The sequence below is a fragment of the Syngnathoides biaculeatus genome, chromosome 3 (assembly GCF_019802595.1).
Source record: "Syngnathoides biaculeatus isolate LvHL_M chromosome 3, ASM1980259v1, whole genome shotgun sequence".
Lineage (NCBI taxonomy): Eukaryota > Metazoa > Chordata > Actinopteri > Syngnathiformes > Syngnathidae > Syngnathoides > Syngnathoides biaculeatus.
The window spans coordinates 34,833,094-34,856,933 of NC_084642.1; the positions used below are offsets into that span (position 1 = coordinate 34,833,094).

At 41.9% G+C, this 23,840-nt stretch overlaps 1 protein-coding gene across 2 annotated transcripts in view; it reads left to right on the top strand.

Annotated features, from left to right (window-relative positions):
- Nucleotides 1-6,924: 6,924 nt before the first annotated feature.
- Nucleotides 6,925-23,840, top strand: part of LOC133497786 (hatching enzyme 1.2-like) — a 36,280-nt gene continuing 19,364 nt past the window's right edge. For both annotated transcript variants that reach the window (XM_061813952.1, XM_061813953.1), the window contains exons 1-4: nucleotides 6,925-7,000; nucleotides 8,180-8,210; nucleotides 8,307-8,372; nucleotides 14,243-14,395. In XM_061813952.1, coding sequence (XP_061669936.1) covers nucleotides 6,938-7,000; nucleotides 8,180-8,210; nucleotides 8,307-8,372; nucleotides 14,243-14,395 — 313 coding nt within the window. In that variant the 5' untranslated portion in view covers nucleotides 6,925-6,937. The remainder of the gene's footprint in view (nucleotides 7,001-8,179; nucleotides 8,211-8,306; nucleotides 8,373-14,242; nucleotides 14,396-23,840) is intronic.

Below are 23,840 nucleotides of genomic sequence, written 5' to 3' on the forward strand. Positions count from 1 at the left end.
GCGGGAGTGCTGGAGCCAATCCAGCTATCATTTGGCAGCAGATGGGATACACACTGAACTGGTTGCCAGCCGATCACAGGGGACATGGAGACAGATAACAGTCGTATGCACAATCACACCTTGGGGCAATTTAGAGTGTCCAATTAAATGTTGCATGTTTTTGGGATGTGGGAGGAAACCGGAGTGCCCGGAGAAAACCCATGCAGGCACGGGAAGAACATGCAAACTCCACATATGCGGGGCCGGGATTTGAATACCAACCTTTAGAATTGTGGGGCAGAAGCCCTAACCACTTTCTACTGTGCCGCCTGAAATATTCATCTGAAAAATAATGTCTACCAAAACTTTATGTATATTTTATAATGATTGAAGGATTGTTTTACCTTTCATTTTGTGGTGACAAGCAAAGTCTTCGACTACGCTATTTCCCAAAAGTATTGCTGTCACCGGGTGAAGGATGCAAATTCCCTGATGAGTTTTAACTTGGATAGTTATCAGTTGTAAGAGTCTTGAGTACAATTTACAGTTCAACTTTTATGATTCCTAAGTATTGTAGTTAACAACATTTGTCAATGTTAACAATAAACTGCTCTCCAATCCAGGAGGTTAAGTTACATTACTCCATTGAAAATCCATGTATCCATTTTATTCGCCGCTTATCGCCAGAAGGGTCGTAGGAGTGCTGGTGCCTATCCCAGCTGTCAACCGGCAAGAGGCAGGGTACACCCTGAACTGGTTGCCAGTCAGTCAGAGGGCAAGTTTCAATACCATCACTGAGCGGTAATCGATCCCACACTGCCTGCACCAAAGTCAGGTGTGTGTACCACTACACCATCAGTAGAAATCATAAATGCATTTCCACAAATTCCCAGCATGAATTTTGGGACATCACAAATGCAGGAGGCCAATCAAATCAGGAGACCAGCATCAAAACTACTCACACCTTCAGGTTTGATTGTTCATACGAGGCAGTACATGATCAGGATTTTTGGGGCCGATCAGCGACTACCGAGTTTAAAAAAAAAAGATCACTGATCTGATCACAAAGTGGAGCAACGAGTCTATTAAAATGACCTGCTCATTTACTGTATACCTTTGTACTTAATTGCTGAAAAACTATATATTTACATTTACAATAAATATTGTATCTTTGTTTATCTATTTATGTCAGCGAAGCATAGTGACAGAGAGAACCAATTAACGGTCTTCTATTCAATCGCAGTAAGTACATAGAGCAATTAATGTGTCTACTTTTTGTGACATTTTTGTGTGTTGGTGTGCTGTGAAATTTTTCAACTGTAACGTACGTACCTTGGTTTCAAAAAAGTTGAAATTCGCTGCTCTGGTCAGATCATGTGTTAAACGTGAAAGATCTGGTACATAAATTATCAAATGAACACATACACACCTACTGACAGCACATACTCACACATGGGGGTGCGTCAACAAACTAAAGACTAAAGACAAAAGTCCACTTTTCCTGTGGGCTGATTGCATCGGCACATTCCCTGGGATTGTGGATTTAAGACAGTATGAGTTCAGGAAGCATCAAGGATAGCAGATGAGGAGTCACAGATTGTGTCCAACTTTTTTTTTTGTGGACCAGCTCATAAGAGCTGGGTTTGATTTCACAGCAAGAGGGGGAAAGGTGAGGGGGACCGTAAAGTCCCAGGCTTCTGCCAGAGATGAGGAATAGAAAGGAAGGTTAGGCTCGTTCAATAGAAAATGGATGTACCTAAAGTGGGTTCGAGGCTGCACTTATTCAAAAATGTTGATGAAAAATTTGAGTTAAACAATGGGAGGGTCCTGAATGTGCACCAAAAGTAAGAGATTTAGCAGAAAAATAAATGTATCCATTAATTGATGACGGTCAACCCGGAGATGCATACCAACTATTTAAAAACTAGATAAATAATAACTCATAGACTTATTACAAACTGAGTGTTATCTCCTCCTTGATCAGTACTGATGTGCAGTGAAGAGGTCACTTTCACTTTCAACATGATTATGATCTTCAGTCCGACTGTTGTCTGTCTCCATGTGCTCTGTGATTGCCTGGCAAATAATTCAGGGTGTACCCGCCTCCTGCCCAATGAAAGCTGGGATAGGCTCCAGCATTCCCACGACCCTCATGCAGATAAGCAGCTCAGAAAATGGATTGATGGATGGATTTAACTATTGTATGCTGCATTCCGTAATGGCAAGTTGCAGGAATTCATTGTTGGGGGGCTGGAGCTCATTGTTTCCGTGACATGTGCATCCCAGAGACCGACGTAGTGTAAAATAACCACTGCTAATGTTCTTTCTTTACTGGTCTTGTTTGTGAAAGCAAGTGCAACACTGTTTGTCAAGCAAGCACACACAGAATTTTGCCCACAAATAGAGAACTCACCTGAAAGCTCTTGCAACCATGTTATAACCACTGATGGTTGTGTAAATATGAGAAGTAAAGAAGAAAAATAAAATCAAGGCATAGTGCGAGAGGCTGCGCTAACCCAAAACAGATCACAAACTGCAGACAAACATTTTAAATGCATACCCAATCACTCACTTATTTATATGGATATTTGTATGCTCTCAGCACAAGGTCAATGTGCTTTTCACAATAAAATCAAAGATCACAGACATGTACTTAACTCCCACACCAGCAGGTCTTGGAGCCAACAGGTAAAATTCAAAGGCCAAAAGGCAAAGAAGGAGGAAGCTGTGGCAAACTTAATCATTGAGGTGAAATTATTTAATTCTCTCTGCTATACATCTTTGTTGAATGCATCATGGAGTTGGTTAGCTCCATTGCAAATGAGAGGCAAATCATGTCAGTTAGTTTTATCAATTGTGAATTTGTTGCTGTGACTTTTTGTAATTAATCTGGGGGTTGTGGCAAAGACACCCCCCACCCCCCACCCCCACACACACAAACACCCCTCACCTACACTACAAACAAAATACAGTGGAAAACTCCATTACATGGACAATGCCGTTAACAGACAAAATAGTTTCTAGTTAGAACTCAAAATCATCTTTGCCATCGTCCATTACATTTGGATTAACTTGAAAACTTTCCAATCATATCCATTTTCCAAGCCACTCATCCTCACAAGGGTTGCAGGAGTGCTGGAGCCTATCCTAGCTGTCAACGGGCAGGAGGCGGGGTACACCCTGAACTGGTTGCCATCCAATCGCAGGGCACATTGAGACAAACAGCCACACTCACAATCACACCTAGGAGCAATTTACAGTGTCCAATTAATGTTGCATGTTTTTGGGATGTGGGAGGAAACAGGAGAGCCGGGATAAAACCCACGCAGGCAGGGGGAGAACATACAAACTCCACACAGGCGAGTCTGGGATTGAACCTGGGACCTTAAAACTGTGAGGCCAATGCTTTTACCAGCTGAGCCCCTGTTCCGCCTGTCTCTAAATCATTAAATGATTGATTGAATAGATTCAAGAAATGCTAATGGGATAAATACCCCTGTCTAATAGTGGAGCACAGAGTCCAAAGTAACCATGGTGAAACAGCATTTAGATTTTATATTGTGCACAAATGGGATAAATTGCCAATAGAAGTGATGTCAGTCCCGAGTGGGAATGTTAAAAAAATGTTCACATTTAAATCCTATTTTTTGCACTTTACTCTGTTTTAATTAGGCTTTTCTTTTTTCTGTCTTTTTAAAAATGTTTACTGGCTGTTTTTAAATTATTTTAATCATTTAAAGCACACTAAATTTCCCTGTCTATGAAATGTGCTTTATAAATAAATTTGCTTTGCTCACTCACCCACAACCCCAGTGAGGACTAAAGAGTTTAAGAAATGGATTGATACTATGTACTGTGGATATAAACCGTTTCTAGTTTAGGAGATGTTGTCATACAAGCAGAAGAGCTGAATACTTCCTCTTAGTCAGACCAAGCTTGTCTATGGCAAGAAGCTAGAAATATTTCACAAACGCAATCATTTTTAAGTAACAACTGTTAGCGCAAAATACTGTATTTCTAAGAACATAGATGAAAATTGAGTCAATTTTGGGACATTGGTCCAGAGACAGTTTTAGTATCAGATGAAATGTCATCATTATTTTGACAAACATCTCTATCTATCTATCTATCTATCTATCTATCTATCTATCTATCTATCTATCTATCTATCTATCTATCTATCTATCTATCTATCTATCTATCTATCTATCTATCTATCTATCTATCTATCTATCTATCTAATCTATCTATCTATCTATCTATCTATCTATCTATCTATCTATCTATCTATCTATCTAGCATATGAATAAATGAAGGTACTATTTTTGTCGATGGGTTAAGCGATACAACTGCTGCATCTTGATTTTCTTGCAGCCACAAAACAAGCTGCGGGTATTCGCCTGTCTGTGGCATGCTGTGTGAGTCGGCGCATAGACTCTGTGCCCTTTGAGATACTCTTTGGAGACTGAGATTATGGTGTCAGAAAGTCTGTCTAAACTTAAGTCTACTGGGACTGCGTCTATGCTTTGGTGCAGATGATCTAATGTGATTTTGATGAATTTGATTGTGAAACGTGGCGGCAGACGGACACGCAAGCTTCTCTGACCTGTTGTGGTTAACAGATTAATTTCAACAAGGGGGATCCAACCCCTGAATCATTGTAGAAAACAATTAACTCAGTCCATTAATATTATCCATGCATCCATTTTCTGTCCTGCTTATCCTCACTAGGGTTATTTATATTATATTTTTTAAATAATCCCATGTACTGGCCAGCACGTGGCTATGGAGGTCGGCGTGTGGAAATAAACGATTGCTGGAGGGGATACAGATAAGTGAGGTCCATGGTCATATTTAAGTCGCAAATCGTTTTCATCAGCTCATTCTGTATTTAATACAAGAACCCGCTAAAGTTCAATCCGCCAGTCACACACAGATTGCCATGTCCTCTTTTATACATAGAGATGTCCCTCTGTCGCTCCATCCATCCTTCCATCCATTATCTGAGAAGGAGTGCCAGAGCCTATCCCAGCTATCATAGGGCAGGGGTACACCCTGAACTGGTTGCCAGCCAATCATAGGACACATGTAGACAAAACAGTCACACTCACAATCACACTTAAGGGCAACTTAAAGTCTCCAATTAATGCATGTTTTTGGGATGTAGGAGTAAACCTGAGAAAGTCACCCGAAAGCTAAGACAAGGAACTATGAGGAAGCGTATTTAGCGCTTGGCTTCACTGTGACTACAATGGGAGACAAGGAAAGATCGGTGTGTTTACTGTGTCTAAAAATGTTGGCATCAGACAGCATGAAGCCAAATAAATTAATGTGCCACTTATTACACCCAAGTAATGCTGATAAACCACTTTTTTTTCATGCCGAATATTGCCAACAATTATCCTGCTCTGTGAAAGCTACTTCAGTAAACAAGCAAGCACTGCTAGTGTCATACAAGGTAGTGTACCAAATTGCTCAGTGCAAAAAAAACCCATACCACGGCAGATTTATTCATTTTTATTTTGTAAGTTAAAGTGTTTTATATATGGTCCTCCTGAGTTAATGCTGCTGAATTGAATTTGAAGTTATTATTCATTTTATTTTTCACTATCTAATGATGCAATAAGTCCATCAAAATCTTTATCGCTAAAACAAGGATTTTTTTTATTTTAGGCAAATTTATGCGCTTAAAATATTTTCTTTTACAGAAAAAAACCCAATGTTAATAGTTATTCTTTGTTGCAGGTTGAACGACATCTTTCCATCCATTTTCCAAACTGTTTATCCTCACAAGGGTCATGGGAAAGCTGGAGGCTATCCCAGCCAGCTTCAGCCAGAAGGCAGACTACATCCTGAACTGGTCGCCAGTCAGTCGCAGGGCAGATATCGACACCATCACTGAGCGAGAATCGATACGCTGCCCGCACCAAAGTCAGGCGTGTGCACCACTACATCATCAGTGATAACTAAGTAGAGCTGCAGTATATTTCCTTCGAATGTATTTTTTGTTTTTGTGAATGCTTCAATGCTATGCAGAGCTGTACACTGACAAATGATAATATTTATCGTTGCGGCGGAGGTTCGGGGTGGCCGTGAATTGTTTTCTTCTTTCTAGGGGGGGCATGACAGAAAATAATTGAGAACCACTCCATTATAGCAACATTAAATCACCAACAATATTGTCAACACTGATACAAACTTGTGAGAGTTGTATCCAAATAGTTTGCCTTTGCAAAGATAATAATGCTTAATTTTTTACTGACTGCTCAGAGAGTTATTAAAGTGGACAATCTCTTTTTTCATTTCAATTATAGTTTGCAGTGGTGTAGAGCTTTAATAATAACAGGTCTGTCTAATATTTCGGTTCGATCCATTACTTAGATAAAAGTGTCAAAAATATACCACACAGGACAGTTCTACTTCACTGTAAACTACATCCACAATCATGAACGCACAGTATGTTGAATGACCGCCTTTTTGACAAAGTCTGGAAAAAAAAAGAACATTATTACCTTTGTAAAGGAAGAATATTTGAAAAGCCCTTGCAATGGATCTCACGATACTGTGTTGTGCAAGTGGTCATTATGTGCCTCGTGCTGCTATCAATGACTGTAAATGGGTTTCTGGGTGAGCTGGAGAACACCTACAAAAGTGCTTCAGTAACATAGATAGAAAAGGCCATTCATACAAATGGTACGCAATTTGTGCAACAGAACAATGATCCAGCTTCCCACTGTAACTCCACTAACTGATCTCTATGATCATTTTTTAAAAGGAGATAAGAGTTTTTAAAATGTGTTAGTGTTTAACTGTGAAGCAGGTGTTGTAATTCAAGGTGCTGTAATTTCCACTTCCTCTACCATGCCATGTATAGAAAAGAATAGGTGCCTTTCGATGATATAAGGTACCAGTAAAACACTTCTGCTGGTACTTCCTTGGGCGGTTATTTTCAGCAATCATGATCTTCCACACTGCAGTGCTGAGCGTATTCCTTTTCTCTGTCCAGAGCTTCACCATAAAAGTAAGCACCGCTGCTTTTCTCTTTACACATCATTGGAATGGGATTGTGACTTCTGTAACTTTAGTTAAGTATCTTGGATTTTTATGGAAATCACTGAGAACATGTCTTCACTGTCAAAGTCCGAGCACAAACTAACAACTGAAAAAAACATCCATATTCAAAGCGGTATATCGTAAATCCTACCTGTAGGACTTATAGTCTGCATCCAATTGTGTTATTATTTTTTTCAAGTGTGTTGTGAAGTGTTACTGAGAAGCTTAGTATAGAAATTGAAGAGTAAAGGATCAAGCATTCTACACAATTTTATGTATTCAGTCAGCTAGATTCAATTGAAACCTGGGACATATGGACCCATCTTCCTATCTAGAGTAAAATATTATGAACCTTTATTTCCATTGTGACAGACCAATAAAAAACAGAAGGGTGCCTGTATCCTGTCAACTTTTCAATCCTGTATCCTGTGAATAATATGTGATATGGACAATTTCCTTGGCCTGGGAAAAGTAATTCCTTCAACACGAATCAATTAAATCAGCATATATAAATTGGACACTCTAAATTTGTTCTGGGTGTGATTGTGAGTGCGAGTGTTTGTCTCTATCTGCCCTTCGATTGGCTGGCAACTAGTCCAGGGTCTACCCTGCCTCCTGCTCGTTGACAGCTGGGACAGGCTCCAGCATTAGCCTAAATGGATGTATATCTATCCATTTTCTTCACAACTTATCCTCACAAGGGTCGCAGGGAGTGTCCAATTAATGTTGCATGTCTTTGGAATGTGGGAGGAAACCCACGCAGGCATGGAGAGAACATGCAAACTCCACACAGGTGGGTCAGGGATTGAACCTGAGACCTCAGAACTGTGAGGCCAACGCGTTACCAGCTGATTCACCGTGTCATGTATATCTATCTATCTATCTATCTATCTATCTATCTATCTATCTATCTATCTATCTATCTATCTATCTATCTATCTATCTATCTATCTATCTATCTATCTATCTATCTATCTATCTATCTATCTATCTATCTATCTATCTATCTATCTATCTATCTATCTATCTGTGTGCGTGCGTGTGCGTGTGCGTGTATATAGTATCTATTCTGCACGTTACTTGAGAGTATACTTGTTGAAATGTGATATGAAGTATGCTTTTAACCCGCTTTATGTTCTTATTTCAGAGTTCTCTTGGAAAGATAAACAAACACTCAGGTAAGACCGTTTAGGTTTCCATAAAAGGAAACAATTCGTCAGTGACAATGTCATAGATCATAGGACGCACATGTTTAAAATGCTTGTTTTTCTAAGGCAACACCCTTGCAGATGATGAGCTCAGTGTTTCCACGCTGTTAGAAAAGGCAAATGTCAATGTCGGTAAGTTACTCTTACTTGTTTTTTATTTTATTGTTTTTTTTATGATATTTTGCTTTTTCAGACTGTTGTCTTGCGTTACTTTTTTTTTTTTTTAAGTTCCGAATCTGTCTAGTGGAGAATAGTGAAGGGAAGGGGATAGACTGTGGACGACAGCCAATGCATATATTTTACAGTGAAGAAAATAAGTATTTGAACACACTGCTATATTGTAAGTTCTCCCACTTAGAAATCATGGAGGGGTCTGAAATCTTCATTGTAGGTGCATGTCCACTGTGAGAGAGATAATCTAAAAAGAAAAATCCAGGAATCACAATGTATGATTTTCTTAATCATTTATTTTGTGTGATACAGCTGCAAATAAGTATTTGAACACCTGAGAAAACCAATGTTAATATTTGGTACAGTAGCCTTTTGTCCGCTCCATTATTTCTAAGAGGGAGGACTTGCAATATAGCAGGGTGTTCAAATACTCATTTTCATCAATATAAATGTATTACACGACCAACTCATGTGGAGTTTCCCCCACAGCTGCCCTAAATTAACTGCATTGTCACTACCAAACCAATTTATTACTCTGTGTGTATTATCCATTATCCACCAATGCATTGAAATTCTTCAACTGAAAGGATGTTTTTTATCGAAAAATAAATTTGTTGGTTTGCTGTTATAGTCTACCTGACTTTAAGTTTCAACTTTATATTAATGTAAACATTGTTAAAACGAATGACTAATATAATGGCTAACACATTTAAAATTCATTATGTATTTCAATTTTCTGGAGGGGGAGTTGTCATGTGTTTTCAAATGTGCTGCTTTTACAAAAAAAAAGGTTAGGTGAGGGAAGCTGAGCCTTCCCATTCTGGTGTCCAGGGCGAACGCCCCTTCCCCCAGGACGGGAAGGAAATGCGCGGTCCATTCTCCTGTGCCCGTTTCCGTCGGTGTCCCTGTGGTGGTGGTCGCCGCGATGCCCATGGTTTTGGTTCGCATGTGGGCCGGACCCCGCCTCGCGGTTCGGGTGCGTCATCACGGTTGTTGAAACAAGTCTTTACAGTGTAGAACCTGGTGGGAGCTTGTTATCTTGTGAGAGACAATGTGTGCGAGTGGGAAAATAGGGACTTACCTGAGGGAAAAAAAAGGTTTGCCCCCAGAAAAATGCCAAACGATGTGGGTTGCCAAAAAGAAAGAGGCATAGTAGAGAAAAATAAGTGAAGGTATATGGTAAAAATCACTTTGGAGAAAAGTAATGAACAAGGAAAGGTACCGTAAAAATGATTGCAAAACAAATTAGTACAAACAAAGAGGGCCAACACTCCTTCTCTACTTAAACAAAGGAAGAGAAGGGGCGGGTGTTTGTTTGGGGCCCTCACTTTTAGCACAAAGGCATTATAGCTCTGCAGGCCTCAAAAAAATTTTTTTGAGGTTGCTTTGCTAAAAAAAGTCCTTGGTGCAAAAAAAAAGGGAGTTCCAAAGATGGTAAAAAGGCAGGAAAGGGTGCAAAAAATAAAATTGTGTTTTTTTTTAAAAACTCACAAGAGAAATACTCTGTTTGCTAAAGGGCGCTTTGAGCCCAGGGGATAATCCCCAGGCGTTTAAGGCCCCCGAGTAAACGGGAGTAGTAACACCTCTGAATAAATTTTCTTCAATCCAAATAATATTTTAAGAAAATATATACTTATCTGTGTGTGCTGATTGATTAACGTATCTACGAGTAGTTTTGTGTCTTCATCAGAATCGATAGCACACAATTCCCAGCGGCAGCAGCGTCTTGTGCGTGTGGATCCTCAGGCATTCAGAGTTGAACTTCTGTTTGATTCGATGATTAGGGTTAGGGTTAGGGTTAGGGTTAGGGTCAAGCAGATTATCGCCTAAAATGCCAAGTTATACAGTAGTTTATTTGCATTCCCTTTGTTTTTCTCAAATTATGTACTCTTTGCTTTAAAATGTTTTTAATCATGTAGAGCACATTGAGTTACCATGTGTATGAAAAGCACAATATCAATATTTGCCTTACCTAAAAATACTTTTTTTCTTGATTAAATCTTATTCTTGAATATTTTCTGACACCTTAGAGAGTCCCAGATATTGTGGGTGTAAAATAATTAATTAAAAATCAAAATTCTTACCCCTGACTGCACAGTGTCTCAGCTGGAAATTATTGCCCTCATAGTTCTGAGGTCCCAGGTTCAATCCCGGACCTGCTTGTGTGGAGTTTGCATGTTCTCCCCGTGCCTACGTGGGTTTTCTCCGGCTCTCCCGTTTCCTCCCACACCCCAAAAACACGCAACATTAATTGAACACTCTAAATTGCCCCTAGGTGTGATTGTGAGTGTGGCTGTTTGTCTCGACGTGCCCTGCAATTGGCTCCCAATCAGTTCAGGGTGTACCCCACCTCCTGCCCATTGACAGCTGGGATAGGCTCCAGCACACCTCGCAACCCTTGTGAGGATAAGCAGCTAAGAAAATGGATGGATGGATGGATGGATGGGTTCCTTGGTTTAAAATGGTTAATAAATTCAGATCTCACCAATAGCAAAGCAAAGCAAATTTATTTGTATTGCGCAGTTCATACACATGGACATATTGGTAAAGGAAACAGGGGCGATGAAGAAGTGATGGGTAAGTACGGCATCCAGGAAAAGAACTTTAAGGGACAGATGGTGGTGGACTTTGCAAAAAGGATGGAGATGGCTGTAGTGAACACTTATTTCCAGAAGAGGGAGGAACATATAGTGACCTACAAGAGCGGAGGTAGAAGCACGCAGGTGGATTATATTTTGTGCAGACGATGTAATCTGAAGGAGGTTACTGACTGTAAAGTAGTGGTAGGGGAGAGTGTAGCTCGACAGCATAGAAAAGTGGTGTGTAGGATGACTCTGGTGGTGGGTAGGAAGATTAAGAAGACAAAGGTAGACCGAAGAACCATGTGGTGGAAGCTGAGAATGGAAGAATGTTGTGCGGCCTTTTCGAAAGATATGAGACAAGCTCTAGATGGTCAGGAAGAGCTCCCAGAAGACTGGAATACTACTGCCAAGGTATTCAGAGAGGCAGGAAGGAGAGTACTTGGTGTGTCTTATGGTAGGAAAGGGGCGAAGGAGACTTGGTGGTGGAACCCCAAAATACAGGGAGTCAATCAAGGAAAGATATTAGCGAAGAAGAAGTGGGACACTGAGAGGACTGAGGAGAGGCGAAAGGAGTACATTGAGATGCGACGTTGGGCAAAGGTAGAGGTGGCAAAGGCTAAACAAGAGGCGTATGAAGACATGTACACCAGGTTGGACACGGAAGAAGGGAAAAAGATCTCTACAGGCCAGATAGAGGGATAGATATGGGAAGGATGTGCAGCAGGTAAGGGTGATTAAGGACAAAGATGGAAATGTGTTGACTGGCGCTAGTAGTGTGCTAAATTGATGGAAAGAATACTTTGAGGTGTTGATGAATGAAGAAAATGAGAGAGAAGGAAGAGTTGAAGAGGCAAGTGTGAAGGACCAAGAAGTGGAAATGATTAGTAAGGGGCATTAACATTAACATTATAAAGGCATTGACGAGGATGAAAAATGGAAAGGCTGTTGGTCCTGATGACATACCGGTGGAGGTATGGAAGCAATTCGGAGAGATGGCTGTGGAGTTTTTGACCAACTTATTCAACAGAATACTAGCAGGCGAAAAGATGCCTGAAGAATGGAGAAAAAGTGTACTAGTTACCATTTTTAAGAACAAAGGCGATGTTCAGAGCTGTGGGAATTATAGAGGAATAAAGTTGATGAGCCAAACAATGAAGTTATGGGAAAGAGTAGTGGAGGCTAGACTCAGGACAGAAGTAAGTATCTGTGAGCAACAGTATGGTTTCATGCCTAGAAAGAGTACCACAGATGCATTATTTGCCTTGAGATGCTCGTGGAAAAGTACACAGAAGGTCAGAAGGAGCTACATTGTGTCTCATTGTGTTGGAACAGCTGGCGGAAGGTGTCTGGTGTGTTATGTGACAGAAGAGTCTGTGCTAGGATGAAGGACAAAGTTTATTTGACAGTGGTGAGGCCGGCCATAATGCATGGATTAGAGACGGTGGCTCTGAAGAAACAACAGGAAGCAGAACTGCTGAGGTTCTCGCTTGGAGTGAATATATTGGATAGGATTAGAAATGAGCTCATTAGAGGGACAGCCAAAGTTGGATGTTTTGGAGACAAGATTCGAGAGAGCAGACTTCGATGGCGAGGCGAGAGTGTGGGTATATTGGGAGAAGGGTGCTGAGAATGGAGCTGCCAGGCAAGAGTGAGAGGAAGACCAAAGAGAAGGTTTATGGATGTGGTGAGGGAAGACATGAGGGCAGTTGGGGTTATAGAGGAAGATGCAGGAGATAGGCTTAAATGGAAAAAGATGACACGCTGTGGTGATCCCTAGCGGGACAAGCCAAAAGGAAAAGAATAAAAGTATTTGGCAAATAATCATTAACATAGAATTTTATGGCTGCAACACATTAAAAAATAGATTGGACAGGGTCATGTTTACGACTTTGTTAGATCATCTTTTGACAAAAAACCTGCAATGTGAAAGCATACGTGAAACCCCTCATGGTCCCGGGCAGCGACCCTTCCACTGATTGTTCGTGTACGTATGTGCACACGAGTGTGTGCACTTTTGAAAATGTTCTAATGCTGAGCCGGTAGGTGGAAAGTAACAGAAAATTGAATGGCATTAATGGAATGAGTTTCAAAGCCTAATGCCACCACAAAGATACAGGAACATTTTGGATTGAAGTCTGATGAATGTGCTTTACGTGACTAAAAGCATTAAAAAACAAGTAAAGAAAAAAGGGAAAGACAATTAAAACAGCATACAGTGCAATAAAATGTCATTTTAAAATGAAAAACGCACGACAAAAAATAAGAGTTTTTAATCTGGGTTTAAAAACACTCACACTTGGGGCTGATCTCACCTCTGTTGGCAATTTATTCCAAACTTTGCAGCATAATAGCCAAATGCTGCTTCACCATGTTTGATTTGGACTCTGCACTCCACTATTTGACCTGAGACAGTTGATCACAGAGCCCTACCAGGTGTGTAGGGCATTAGCATTTTTTTCATGTATTCAGGAGCTAAACCATTTAGTAGTGATTTATAGATCAGTAGCAAAACTTGAAAATCTATTCTAAGGTTGCCCGGATGCCAGTGTCAAGACTTAATAATTGGAGTTATAGGCTTTGACCTCTTCTGGTCAGCACCCGAGCTGCAGCATTCTGAATGAGCTGCAGCTGTTTAATGTACTTTTTGAGGAGTCCAGTCAGAAGACCATTACAGTAGTCAAGTCTACTTGAGATAAAAGCCCAGATAAACTTCTCCTGGTCTGCTTGACACTAAGAAGACTTCACTCTGGTAATGCTCTTCAAATGGTAAAAGGCAGTTTTAATAATTGATTAATAATTGATGACTGTTGAAAGTCAAGTTGAAATTAGAGCACCAGAACACCAAGGTTTCGACTTGGTTTTAGGTTTTCAAAAAGAGCAAGTCCAGATATTTATGAACACCCCTTTACTTTATTCTCAAAAATGATCATCTCAGGTTTGTTCTGGTTTAGTATAAGAATATATAGGCTTATCCAATTATTTATGTATATACACAACACCTCATTTGAACGATCCTCAAAATTACAGTTCTGAAGAATTTCACACAAAGGTAGCATATACAGGCTAAACAGGAGGGGTCCAAGAACTGACCCTGAAAATGAAACCTTTAGCATTTCATAATGCTGGATGGTCTTTATTGTCCATGCGAATTGTGCCTATGATTTAAGCACTATATATTTCATATGGCATAAAACAAATGCAATGATAATATTCTGTATACACTTTCTAATAACAAATATAACTTTCTAGGCCAGGATCCAAATGAACCGCTTGTGATATTTGGAGACATCGCCATACCAACTGGACTCCAGAATGCTGATCCCTGCACAGTAAATGGATGTCTGTGGCCAAAAGGATCCAATGGCCTTGTCAATGTCCCATACAGGATTTCCAGACAATACTGTAAGTAATCATCTTGCATTGAAAAGTGAATCAGAATAAGATTTAATGGCCAAGTATGTAACAACACACGAGCAATTTGTGGTTTGGCCGTGATCGCATATCATCTGAATATGGTTTGAAACAATAGTATAATATTGCCCCATTCACTCGGTTATGTGATGTTCTCTTCTTGGAAAAGAGCTTCCGTGTCAGAAGGGGCATGTTCGTCTCCCATAGTTGGGTCCACAGCGTGTTTTCAATGGTGAATGTCCAGGGTGACGTCACGGACAAGAGATGCAGCCAATATGGCAACCACTCGGATGTCATTGAATGAGACTTCTGCAACTTTACGCATGGATGACCTGCTCTCATATTAATATTAATATTCATATTATCTCATATTTAGTTTTCCGTATAGACATTGCAATGAATCATGTTATATGTATTTTTCATTACAATATCTATTTTAAAATGTTTATCAGGATGACACTTGACCTTTAAGAACTGAGACTGCTGCTTTTTTTGGGACCTGTATGATGGTGGAGCATAGGAAGCAGGTTGGTAGTTCACATAGTTTTAGAGACCTGTTGAAGATCTTTGTGAAGACAGGAGCAGGTTGATCCGCGCAGACTTTGAGGCAGAATGGGGACACAAGGTTTGGGCCTGGCGCTTTGGTGATTTTTTTGTTGTTTGAAGATCTGCCTACCGTCACTTTCATGGATGTTAAATGGTGGCGTTGGAGATGTTGAAGTCGTTGAAGTAGACAGAGGTGTGACTTGATGGGTGTGTGAAGTGAAAGTGTCCTTTTCAAACCTGGAGTAAAAGCTGTTCAGGTCGTCGGCTAGCTGATTATCATTGTCTACTGGGAGCGGGGGAGATTGTCATTTGTAATTAGTGAGTGATTGTAATCCATGCCAGACTGATTTGGAGTCAATAGCGCCAAGATGTTTTTCCAGTTTAGTTTGCATAATCCCTCCTTGCAATGTTAATGTCTTTTGTCAGGTGGTTTCTAGTGCAATTGTAGAGGCCCCTAGTCCCACTATGATATGTGTCCTCTTTAGCCTGACGGAGTTGCCCAAGTCTGGCTGTAAACCAAAGGTTGTCGTTATTGAACATGAGAAAAGTTTTTGTTTGTACACACACCTCCACATACACAGTAGCAACATCCGTGAATTTATCATGGCTGCTCGCTGAATTTTCAAAGACACTCCAGTCTGTGCAGTCAAAGCAGCTTTGAAGTTCTAATTTTGTCTTGTTGATCCATTTTTTAACTGATTTTACCAAAGGCTTCGTGCACTTAAGTACTTGCTTGTATGTAGGTTTTAAGTAGATTAAGCAGTGATCAGAGGCGCCTAGGGGAGCACAGGGAATTGCGCGATATGCGTGTTTAATTGTGGTATACCAGTGCTATTTTCCCTTGTCGAATGTGCTGCTTATATTGAGGGAGTGCGTGGTTAAGTTTAGCTGTGTTAAAATCGCCTAGGATAATGAGGGGTGATTCTGGGTGTTTGTTCTCAATCTCGTTTACCGGATTCGGCAAGTTTTAGGAGTGCTGCCTTCATGCTAGCTTGGGGCGGAATGTAATCACCTACGAGAATGAAAGAGGTGAACTCACGTAGCGAGTAAAAGGGCTTACACTTCAAGAACAATGACTCCAAAACCAAGCTGCATTGTGTGCTGAGCTGTGTAGCAGCCGTGGACCATTTCTCATTGATATAAAAGATTAATGATTTCCACGCTAGCGTCGTGATGCAGTCCACCCTATAAAGATGAAAGCCGGATAGCGTAATGGCTCCATCATGGAACGCATACAGAAAACCAAGTCTCCGTGAAGTAGAGGGCGGCAGAACATCTAAAGCCTTTGCCAATCTTGATCAGAAGTTGAAGTTCATCCATTTTGTTGGCTAGGGAGCGTAGATTCCCGAAATGAATTGACGGAAGCGCCAGTCTTGTGTACCGGATCTTCAACGCAATGCTCCATAGAGAACATTAACGAGTAACTCCGGGAAAAGATTCAGCGAATTTTTGAGAGTTGCCAAAAAAAAAAGTCCGGAGAAGACTCTCTCATGGTTAACAAGTCATTTCTTGTGTACTTGAGTCCCAAGCCGACCAAAAAACACACCAATGTAGATAATTCCAGCGACCCTGTACCCAGCCGCACTGGGAGGTGCCATCTTGAAAGATCTGGAGAAACCTGGAGGAGAGGAGTTGAGGGACGATGGTGTTAAATGCAGAGAAGAGGTCCACGAACAGGATCCTCGCATATGTTCCGTCATTGTTGAGGAGTTCAAGGATGAAGTGCAGACCCATGTTGACGCCATCATCCGCAGATCTGTTAGGTCGATAAACAAACTGCAGTGGGTCCAGCTGTGTGTTAATGTGATATATGTGTTATATGTGATATATACAGTGCCCTGTGAAAGTATTCAGCCCCCTTGAACTTTTCAACCTTCGCCACATTTCAAGCTTCAAACATAAAGACATAAAATTACATTTTTTTTGTCAAGAATCAACAAGTGGGACACAGTCGTGAAGTGGAACGAAATTTATTGGAGATTTGAAACTTTTTTAACAAATAAAAACCTGCAAAGTGGGGCATGCAATATTATTCGTCCCCCTTGCATTAATACTTTGTAGTGCCACCTTATTCTGCAATTACAGCTGCAAGTTGCTTGGGGTATATCTCTATCAGTTTTGCACATTGCCCATTCTTCCTTGCAAAACAGCTCGAGCTCATTGAGGTTGGATGGAGAGCGTTTGTGAACAGCAGTCTTCAGCTCTGCCCACAGATTCTCGATTGGATTCAGGTCTGGACTTTGACTTGGCCATTCTAACACCTGGATACGTTTATTTGTGTGTTCAGCGCAATGAGCTAGGTTGCTTTTGCGGCAAACATATGATTTTGCATTGTGGCCAAAAAGTTCTATTTTGGTTTCATCTGACCAAAGCACCTTCTTCCACATGTTAGGTGTGTCTCCCAGGTGGCTTGTGGCAAACTTTAAACGAGACTTTTTTGAGAAATGGCTTTCTTCATGACACTCTTCCATAAATGCCAGATTTGTGCAGTGTGCGACTGATTGTTGTCCTAAGGACAGACTCGCCCACCTCAGCTGCAGATCTATGCAGTTCCTCCAGAGTGATCATGGGCCTCTTGGCTGCATCTCTGATCAGTCTTCTCCTTGTTCAAGGTGAAAGTTTAAAGCATGGGTGCCAAATTCAAATTCACAGTGGGCCAAAATTTTAAATTGAACAAAGCCACGGGGCAAGGTTGAACAAATGAACCTTTTAATATGGAACCAAACAAGTGTGTATTACTTGTAATACCGGCGGGCCAGCTGTAATATTAATTTGAAATTGCCTCGCGGTCATGGCCCACAGGCCACAGTTTGACACCTATGGTTTAGAGGGACGGCCAGATTTGCAGTGGTCTGATACTCTTTCCATTTCAACATGATTGCTTGCACAGTGCTCCTTGAGATGTTTAAAGCTTGGGAAATATTTTTGTATCCAAATCCGGCTTAAACTTCTCCACAACAGCATCTCAGACCTGCCTGGTGTGCTCCTTGGTCTTCATGATGTTCTCTGCATTTTAAACAGAACCCCAAGACTATCACAGACCAGGTGCATTTATACAGTGACTTGATTACACACAGGTGAATTCTATTTATCATCATCAGTCAACATTGGATCATTCAGAGATCCTCACTGAACGTCTGGAGTGAGTTTGCTGCACTGAATAATATTGCACGCCCCACTTTTGAGTTTTTTGTTTAAAAAAAGTATAAAATTTCCAACAAATTTTGTTCCACTTCATGATTGTGTCCCACTTGTTGTTGATTCTTGACGAAAAAAATGTAATTTTATATCTTTATGTTTGAACCATGAAATGTGGTGAAAGGTTTAAAAGTTCAAGGGGCCGAATACTTTCACAAGCCACTGTATATGATACAGTGAAGAAAATAAATATTCTAACACCCTGCTAGAGTATATTGCAAGTTCTCCCACTTAGAAATCATGGAGGGATCTGTCCACTGTGAGAGAGATAATCTTCTTCTTCTTCTTTTCCTTTCGGCTTGTCCCGTTAGGGGTCGCCACAGCGTGTCATCTTTTGCCATCTTAGCCTATCTCCTGCATCTTCCTCTCTAACCTAACTGCCCTCATGTCTTCCCTCACCACATCCATAAACCTTCTCTTTGGTCTTCCTCTCGCTCTTTTGCCTGGGAGCTCCATCCTCAGCATCCTTCTACCAATATACTCACTCTCTCACCTCTGAACATGTCCAAACCATCGAAGTCTGCTCTCTCGAATCTTGTCTCCAAAACATCCACCTTTGGCTGTTCCTCTTATGAGCTTGTTTCTAAACCTATCCAGCCTGTTCACTCCGAGCGGGAACCTCAACATCTTCATTTCTGCCACCTCCAGTTCAGCTTCCTGTTGTTTCTTCAGTGCCACCGTCTCTAATCCGTACATCATGGCCGGCCTCACCACTGTTTTGTAAACTTTGCCCTTCATCCTAGCAGACACTCTTCTGTCACATCACACACCAGACACCTTTCGCCATCTGTTCCAACCTGCTTGGACCCATTTCTTCACTTCCTGACCACACTCTCCATTGCTCTGTATTGTTGACCCCAAGTATTTGAAGTCCTCCACCCTCGCTATCTCTTCTCCCTGTAGCCTCACTCTTCCCCCTCCACTTTTCTCATTCCGCCACATATATTCTGTTTTACTTCGGCTAATCTTCATTCCTCTCCTTTCCAGTGCATGTCTCCATCTTTCTAATTGTTTCTCTGCATGCTCCCTGCTTTCACTGCATATCACAATATCATCTGCGAACATCATGGTCCAAGGGGATTCCAGTCTAACCTCATCTGTCAGCCTATCCATTACCACTGCAAACAGGAAGGGGCTCAGAGCTGATCCCTGATGCAGTCCCACCTCCACCTTAAATTCCTCTGTCACACCTAAGGCACACCTCACCATTGTTCTGCTACCATCATACATGTCCTGTACTATTTTAACATACTTCTCTGCCACACCAGACTTACGCATGCAGTACCACAGTTCCTCTCTTGCTACTCTGTCATAGGCTTTCTCTAGATCCACAAAGACACAATGTAGCTCCTTCTGACCTTCTCTGTACTTTTCCACTAGGATCCTTAAGGCAAATAATGCATCTGTGGTACTCTTTCTAGGCATGAAACCATACTGTTGCTCGCAGATACTTACTTCTGTCCTGAGTCTAGCCTCCACTACTCTTTCCCATAACTTCATTGTGTGGCTCATCAACTTTATTCCTCTATAGTTCCCACAGCTCTGAACATCCCCTTTGTTCTTAAAATGGGAACTAGAACACTTTTCCTCCATTCTTCAGGCATCTTTTTGCCCGCTAGTATTCTGTTGAATAAGTTGGTCAAAAACTCCACAGCCATCTCTCCAAATTGCTTCCATACCTCTACCGGTATGTCATCAGGACCAACTGCCTTCCATTTTTCATCCTTTGTAGTGCCTTCTGACTTCCCCCTTAGTAATCATTTCCACTTCCTGGTCCTTCACTCTTGCCTCTTCAACTCTTCCTTCTCTTCATTTTCTTCATTCATCAACTTCTCAAAGTATTCTTTCCATCTATTTAGTACACTACCGGCACCAGTCAACACATTTCCATCTCTATCCTTAATCACCCTGACCTGCTGCACATCCTTCCCATCTCTATCCCTCTGTCTGGCCAACCTGTAGAGATCCTTTTCTCCTTCTTTCGTGTCCAACCTGGTGTACATGTCTTCATATGCCTCTTGTTTAGCCTTTGCCACCTCTACCTTTGCCCTACGTCGCATCTCGATGTACTCCTTTCGCCTCTCCTCAGTCCTCTCAGTATCCCACTTCTTCTTCGCTAATCTCTTTCCTTGTATGACTGCACTGTATTAAGGTGACGATGACTCCATCCATGTATTGTGAGATTTTGGGGAACAACCTCTTTCCGTCAGTCAGAGCATTGAAGATGGGTCGTGGCTGAGTCTTTCAATGACAATGACCCGAAGCACACAGCAAGGAAAACCAAGGAGTGGCTCCGTAAGAAGCATATCAAGGTTCTGGCATGGCCTAGCCAGCCTCCAGACATAAACCCAGTAGAAAATCTTTGGACGGAGCTGAAACTCCGTGTTTCTCAGCAACAGCCCAGAAACCTGTCTGATCTAGAGACGATCTGTGTGAAGGAGTGGGCCAAAATCCCTCCTGCGATGTGTGCAAACCTGTTGAACGACAGGAAACGTTTGACTTCTGTAATTGCAAACAAAGTGTACTGTACCAAATATTAACATTCGTTTTCTCAGGTGTTCAAATACTTATTTGCAACTGTATCACACAAATAAATTGTTAAAAAATCATACATTGTGATTTCTGGATTTTTCTTTTTAGATTATCTCTCTCACAATGCAGCCCTATGGGGGCACAAACCAGTGCAATCTGTAGGCCGGTCCCAAGCCCGGATAAATGCAGAGGGTTGCGTCAGGAAGGGCATCCGGCGTAAAAACTGTGCCAAACAAATATGAGCGTTCATCTAAAGAATCCCATACCGGATCGGTCGTGGCCCGGGTTAACAACGCCCGCCCCCGGCACTGCTAACCTGCAGGGCGTCGGTGGAAATTCAGCTACTGTGGGTCGAAGACAAAGAAGAGGAGGAAACCGGATCCAGCGTCAGAAGAAAAGAGGAATGCACAGAGCCTACAACTGAGTGTAGGGACTTTGAATGTTGGGACTATGACAGGAAAAGCACAGGAGTTGGTTGACATGATGATTAGGAGAAAGGTTGATATTCTGTGCATCCAAGAGAGCAGGTGGAAAGGTAGTAAGGCTAGAAGTTTGGGAGCAGGGTTTAAATTATTCTACCACGGAGTAGATGGGAAGAGAAATGGAGTAGGGGTTATTTTTAAGGAAGAGCTGGCTAAGAATGTCTTGGAGGTGAAAAGAGTATCAGATCGAGTGATGAGACTAAAATTTGAAATTGAGGGTGTTATGTATAATGTGGTTAGCGGCTATACACCACAGGTAGGATGTGACCTAGAGTTGAAAGAGAAATTCTGGAAGGAACTAGATGAAGTAGTTCTGAGCATCCCAGACAGGGAGAGAGTTGTGATTGGTGCAGATTGTAATGGACATATTGGTAAAGGAAACAGGGGCGATGAAGAAGTGATGGGTAAGTACGGCATCCAAGAAAGGAACTTTGAGGGAAAGATGGTGATGGAATTGGCAAAAAGGATGGAGATGGCTGTAGTGAACACTTTTTTCCAGAAGAGACAGGTCCATCGTGTGACCTACAAGAGCGGACGTAGAGGCACGCAGGTGGATTATATTTTGTGCAGACGATGTAATCTGAAGGAGGTTACTGACTGTAAAGTAGTGGTAGGGGAGAGTGTAACTCGACAGCATAGGATGGTGGTGTGTAGGATGACTCTGGTGGTGGGTAGGAAGATTAAGAAGACAAAGGTAGAGCAGAGAACCATGTGGTGGAAGCTGAGAAAGGAAGAATGTTGTGCGGCCTTCCGGAAAGAGGTGAGACAGGCTCTCGATGGACAACCGAAGCTCCCGGAAGACTGACGACGACAGCCAAGGTGATCAGAGAGACAGGCAGGAGAGTACTTGGTGTGTCATCTGGTAGGAAAGGGGAGAAGGAGACTTGGTGGTGGAACCCCAAAATACAGGGAGTCATACAAGGAAAGAGATTAGCGAAGAAGAAGTGGGATACTGAGAGGACTGAGGAGAGGCGAAAGGAGAGTTACATCGAGATGCGACGTAGGGCAAAGGTAGAGGTGGCAAAGGCTAAACAAGAGGCATATGAAGACATGTACACCAGGTTGGACACAAAAGAAGGAGAAAAGGATCTCTACAGGTTGGCCAGACAGAGGGATAGAGATGGGAAGGATGTGCAGCAGGTCAGGGTGATTAAGGATAGAGATGGAAATGTGTTGACTGGTGCCGGTAGTGTACTAAATAGATGGAAAGATACTTTGAGAAGTTGATGAATGAAGAAAATGAGAGAGAAGGAAGAGTTGAAGAGGCAAGAGTGAAGGACCAGGAAGTGGAAATGATTACTAAGGGGAAGTCAGAAAGGCATTACAAAGGATGAAAAATGGAAGGCAGTTGGTCCTGATGACATACCGGTAGAGGTATGGAAGCAATTTGGAGAGACGGCTGTGGAGTTTTTGACCAACTTATTCAACAGAATACTAGCAGGCGCAAAGATGCCTGAAGAATGGAGGAAAAGTGTTCTAGTTCCCATTTTTAAGAACAAAGGGGATGTTCAGAGCTGTGGGAACTATAGAGGAATAAAGTTGATGAGCCACACAATGAAGTTATGGGAAAGAGTAGTGGAGGCTAGACTCAGGACAGAAGTAAGTATCTGCGAGCAACAGTATGGTTTCATGCCTAGAAAGAGTACCACAGATGCATTATTTGCCTTGAGGATGCTCGTGGAAAAGTACAGAGAAGGTCAGAAGGGAGCTACATTGTGTCTTTGTGGATCTAGAGAAAGCCTATGACAGAGTACCAAGAGAGGAACTGTGGTACTGCATGCGTAAGTCTGGTGTGGCAGAGAAGTATGTTAAAATAGTACAGGACATGTATGATGGCAGCAGAACAATGGTGAGGTGTGCCTTAGGTGTGACAGAGGAATTTAAGGTGGAGGTGGGACTGCATCAGGGATCAGCTCTGAGCCCCTTCCTGTTTGCAGTGGTAATGGATAGGCTGACAGATGAGGTTAGACTGGAATCCCCTTGGACCATGATGTTCGCAGATGATATTGTCATCTGCAGTGAAAGCAGGGAGCACGCAGAGGAACAATTGGAAAGATGGAGACATGCACTGGAAAGGAGAGGAATGAAGATTAGCCGAAGTAAAACAGAATATATGTGCGTGAATGAGAAAAGTAGAGGGGGAAAAGTGAGGCTACAGGGAGAAGAGATAGCGAGGGTGGAGGACTTCAAATACTTGGGGTCAACAATCCAGAGCAATGGTGAGTGTGGTAAGGAAGTGAAGAAACGGGTCCAAGCAGGTTGGAACAGCTGGCGAAAGGTGTCTGGTGTGTTATGTGACAGAAGAGTGTCTGCTAGGATGAAGGGCAAAGTTTACAAAACAGTGGTGAGGCCGGCCATGATGTACGGATTAGAGACGGTGGCACTTAAGAAACAACAGGAAGCTGAACTGGAGGTGGCAGAAATGAAGATGTTGAGGTTCTCGCTCGGAGTGACCGGGTTGGATAGGATTAGAAATGAGCTCATTAGAGGGACAGCCAAAGCTGGATGTTTTGGAGACAAGATTCGAGAGAGCAGACTTCGATGGTTTGGACATGTTCAGAGGCGAGAGAGAGAGAGTGAGTATATTGGTAGAAGGATGCTGAGGATGGAGCTCCCAGGCAAAAGAGCGAGAGGAAGACCAAAGAGAAGGTTTATGGATGTGGTGAGGGAAGACATGA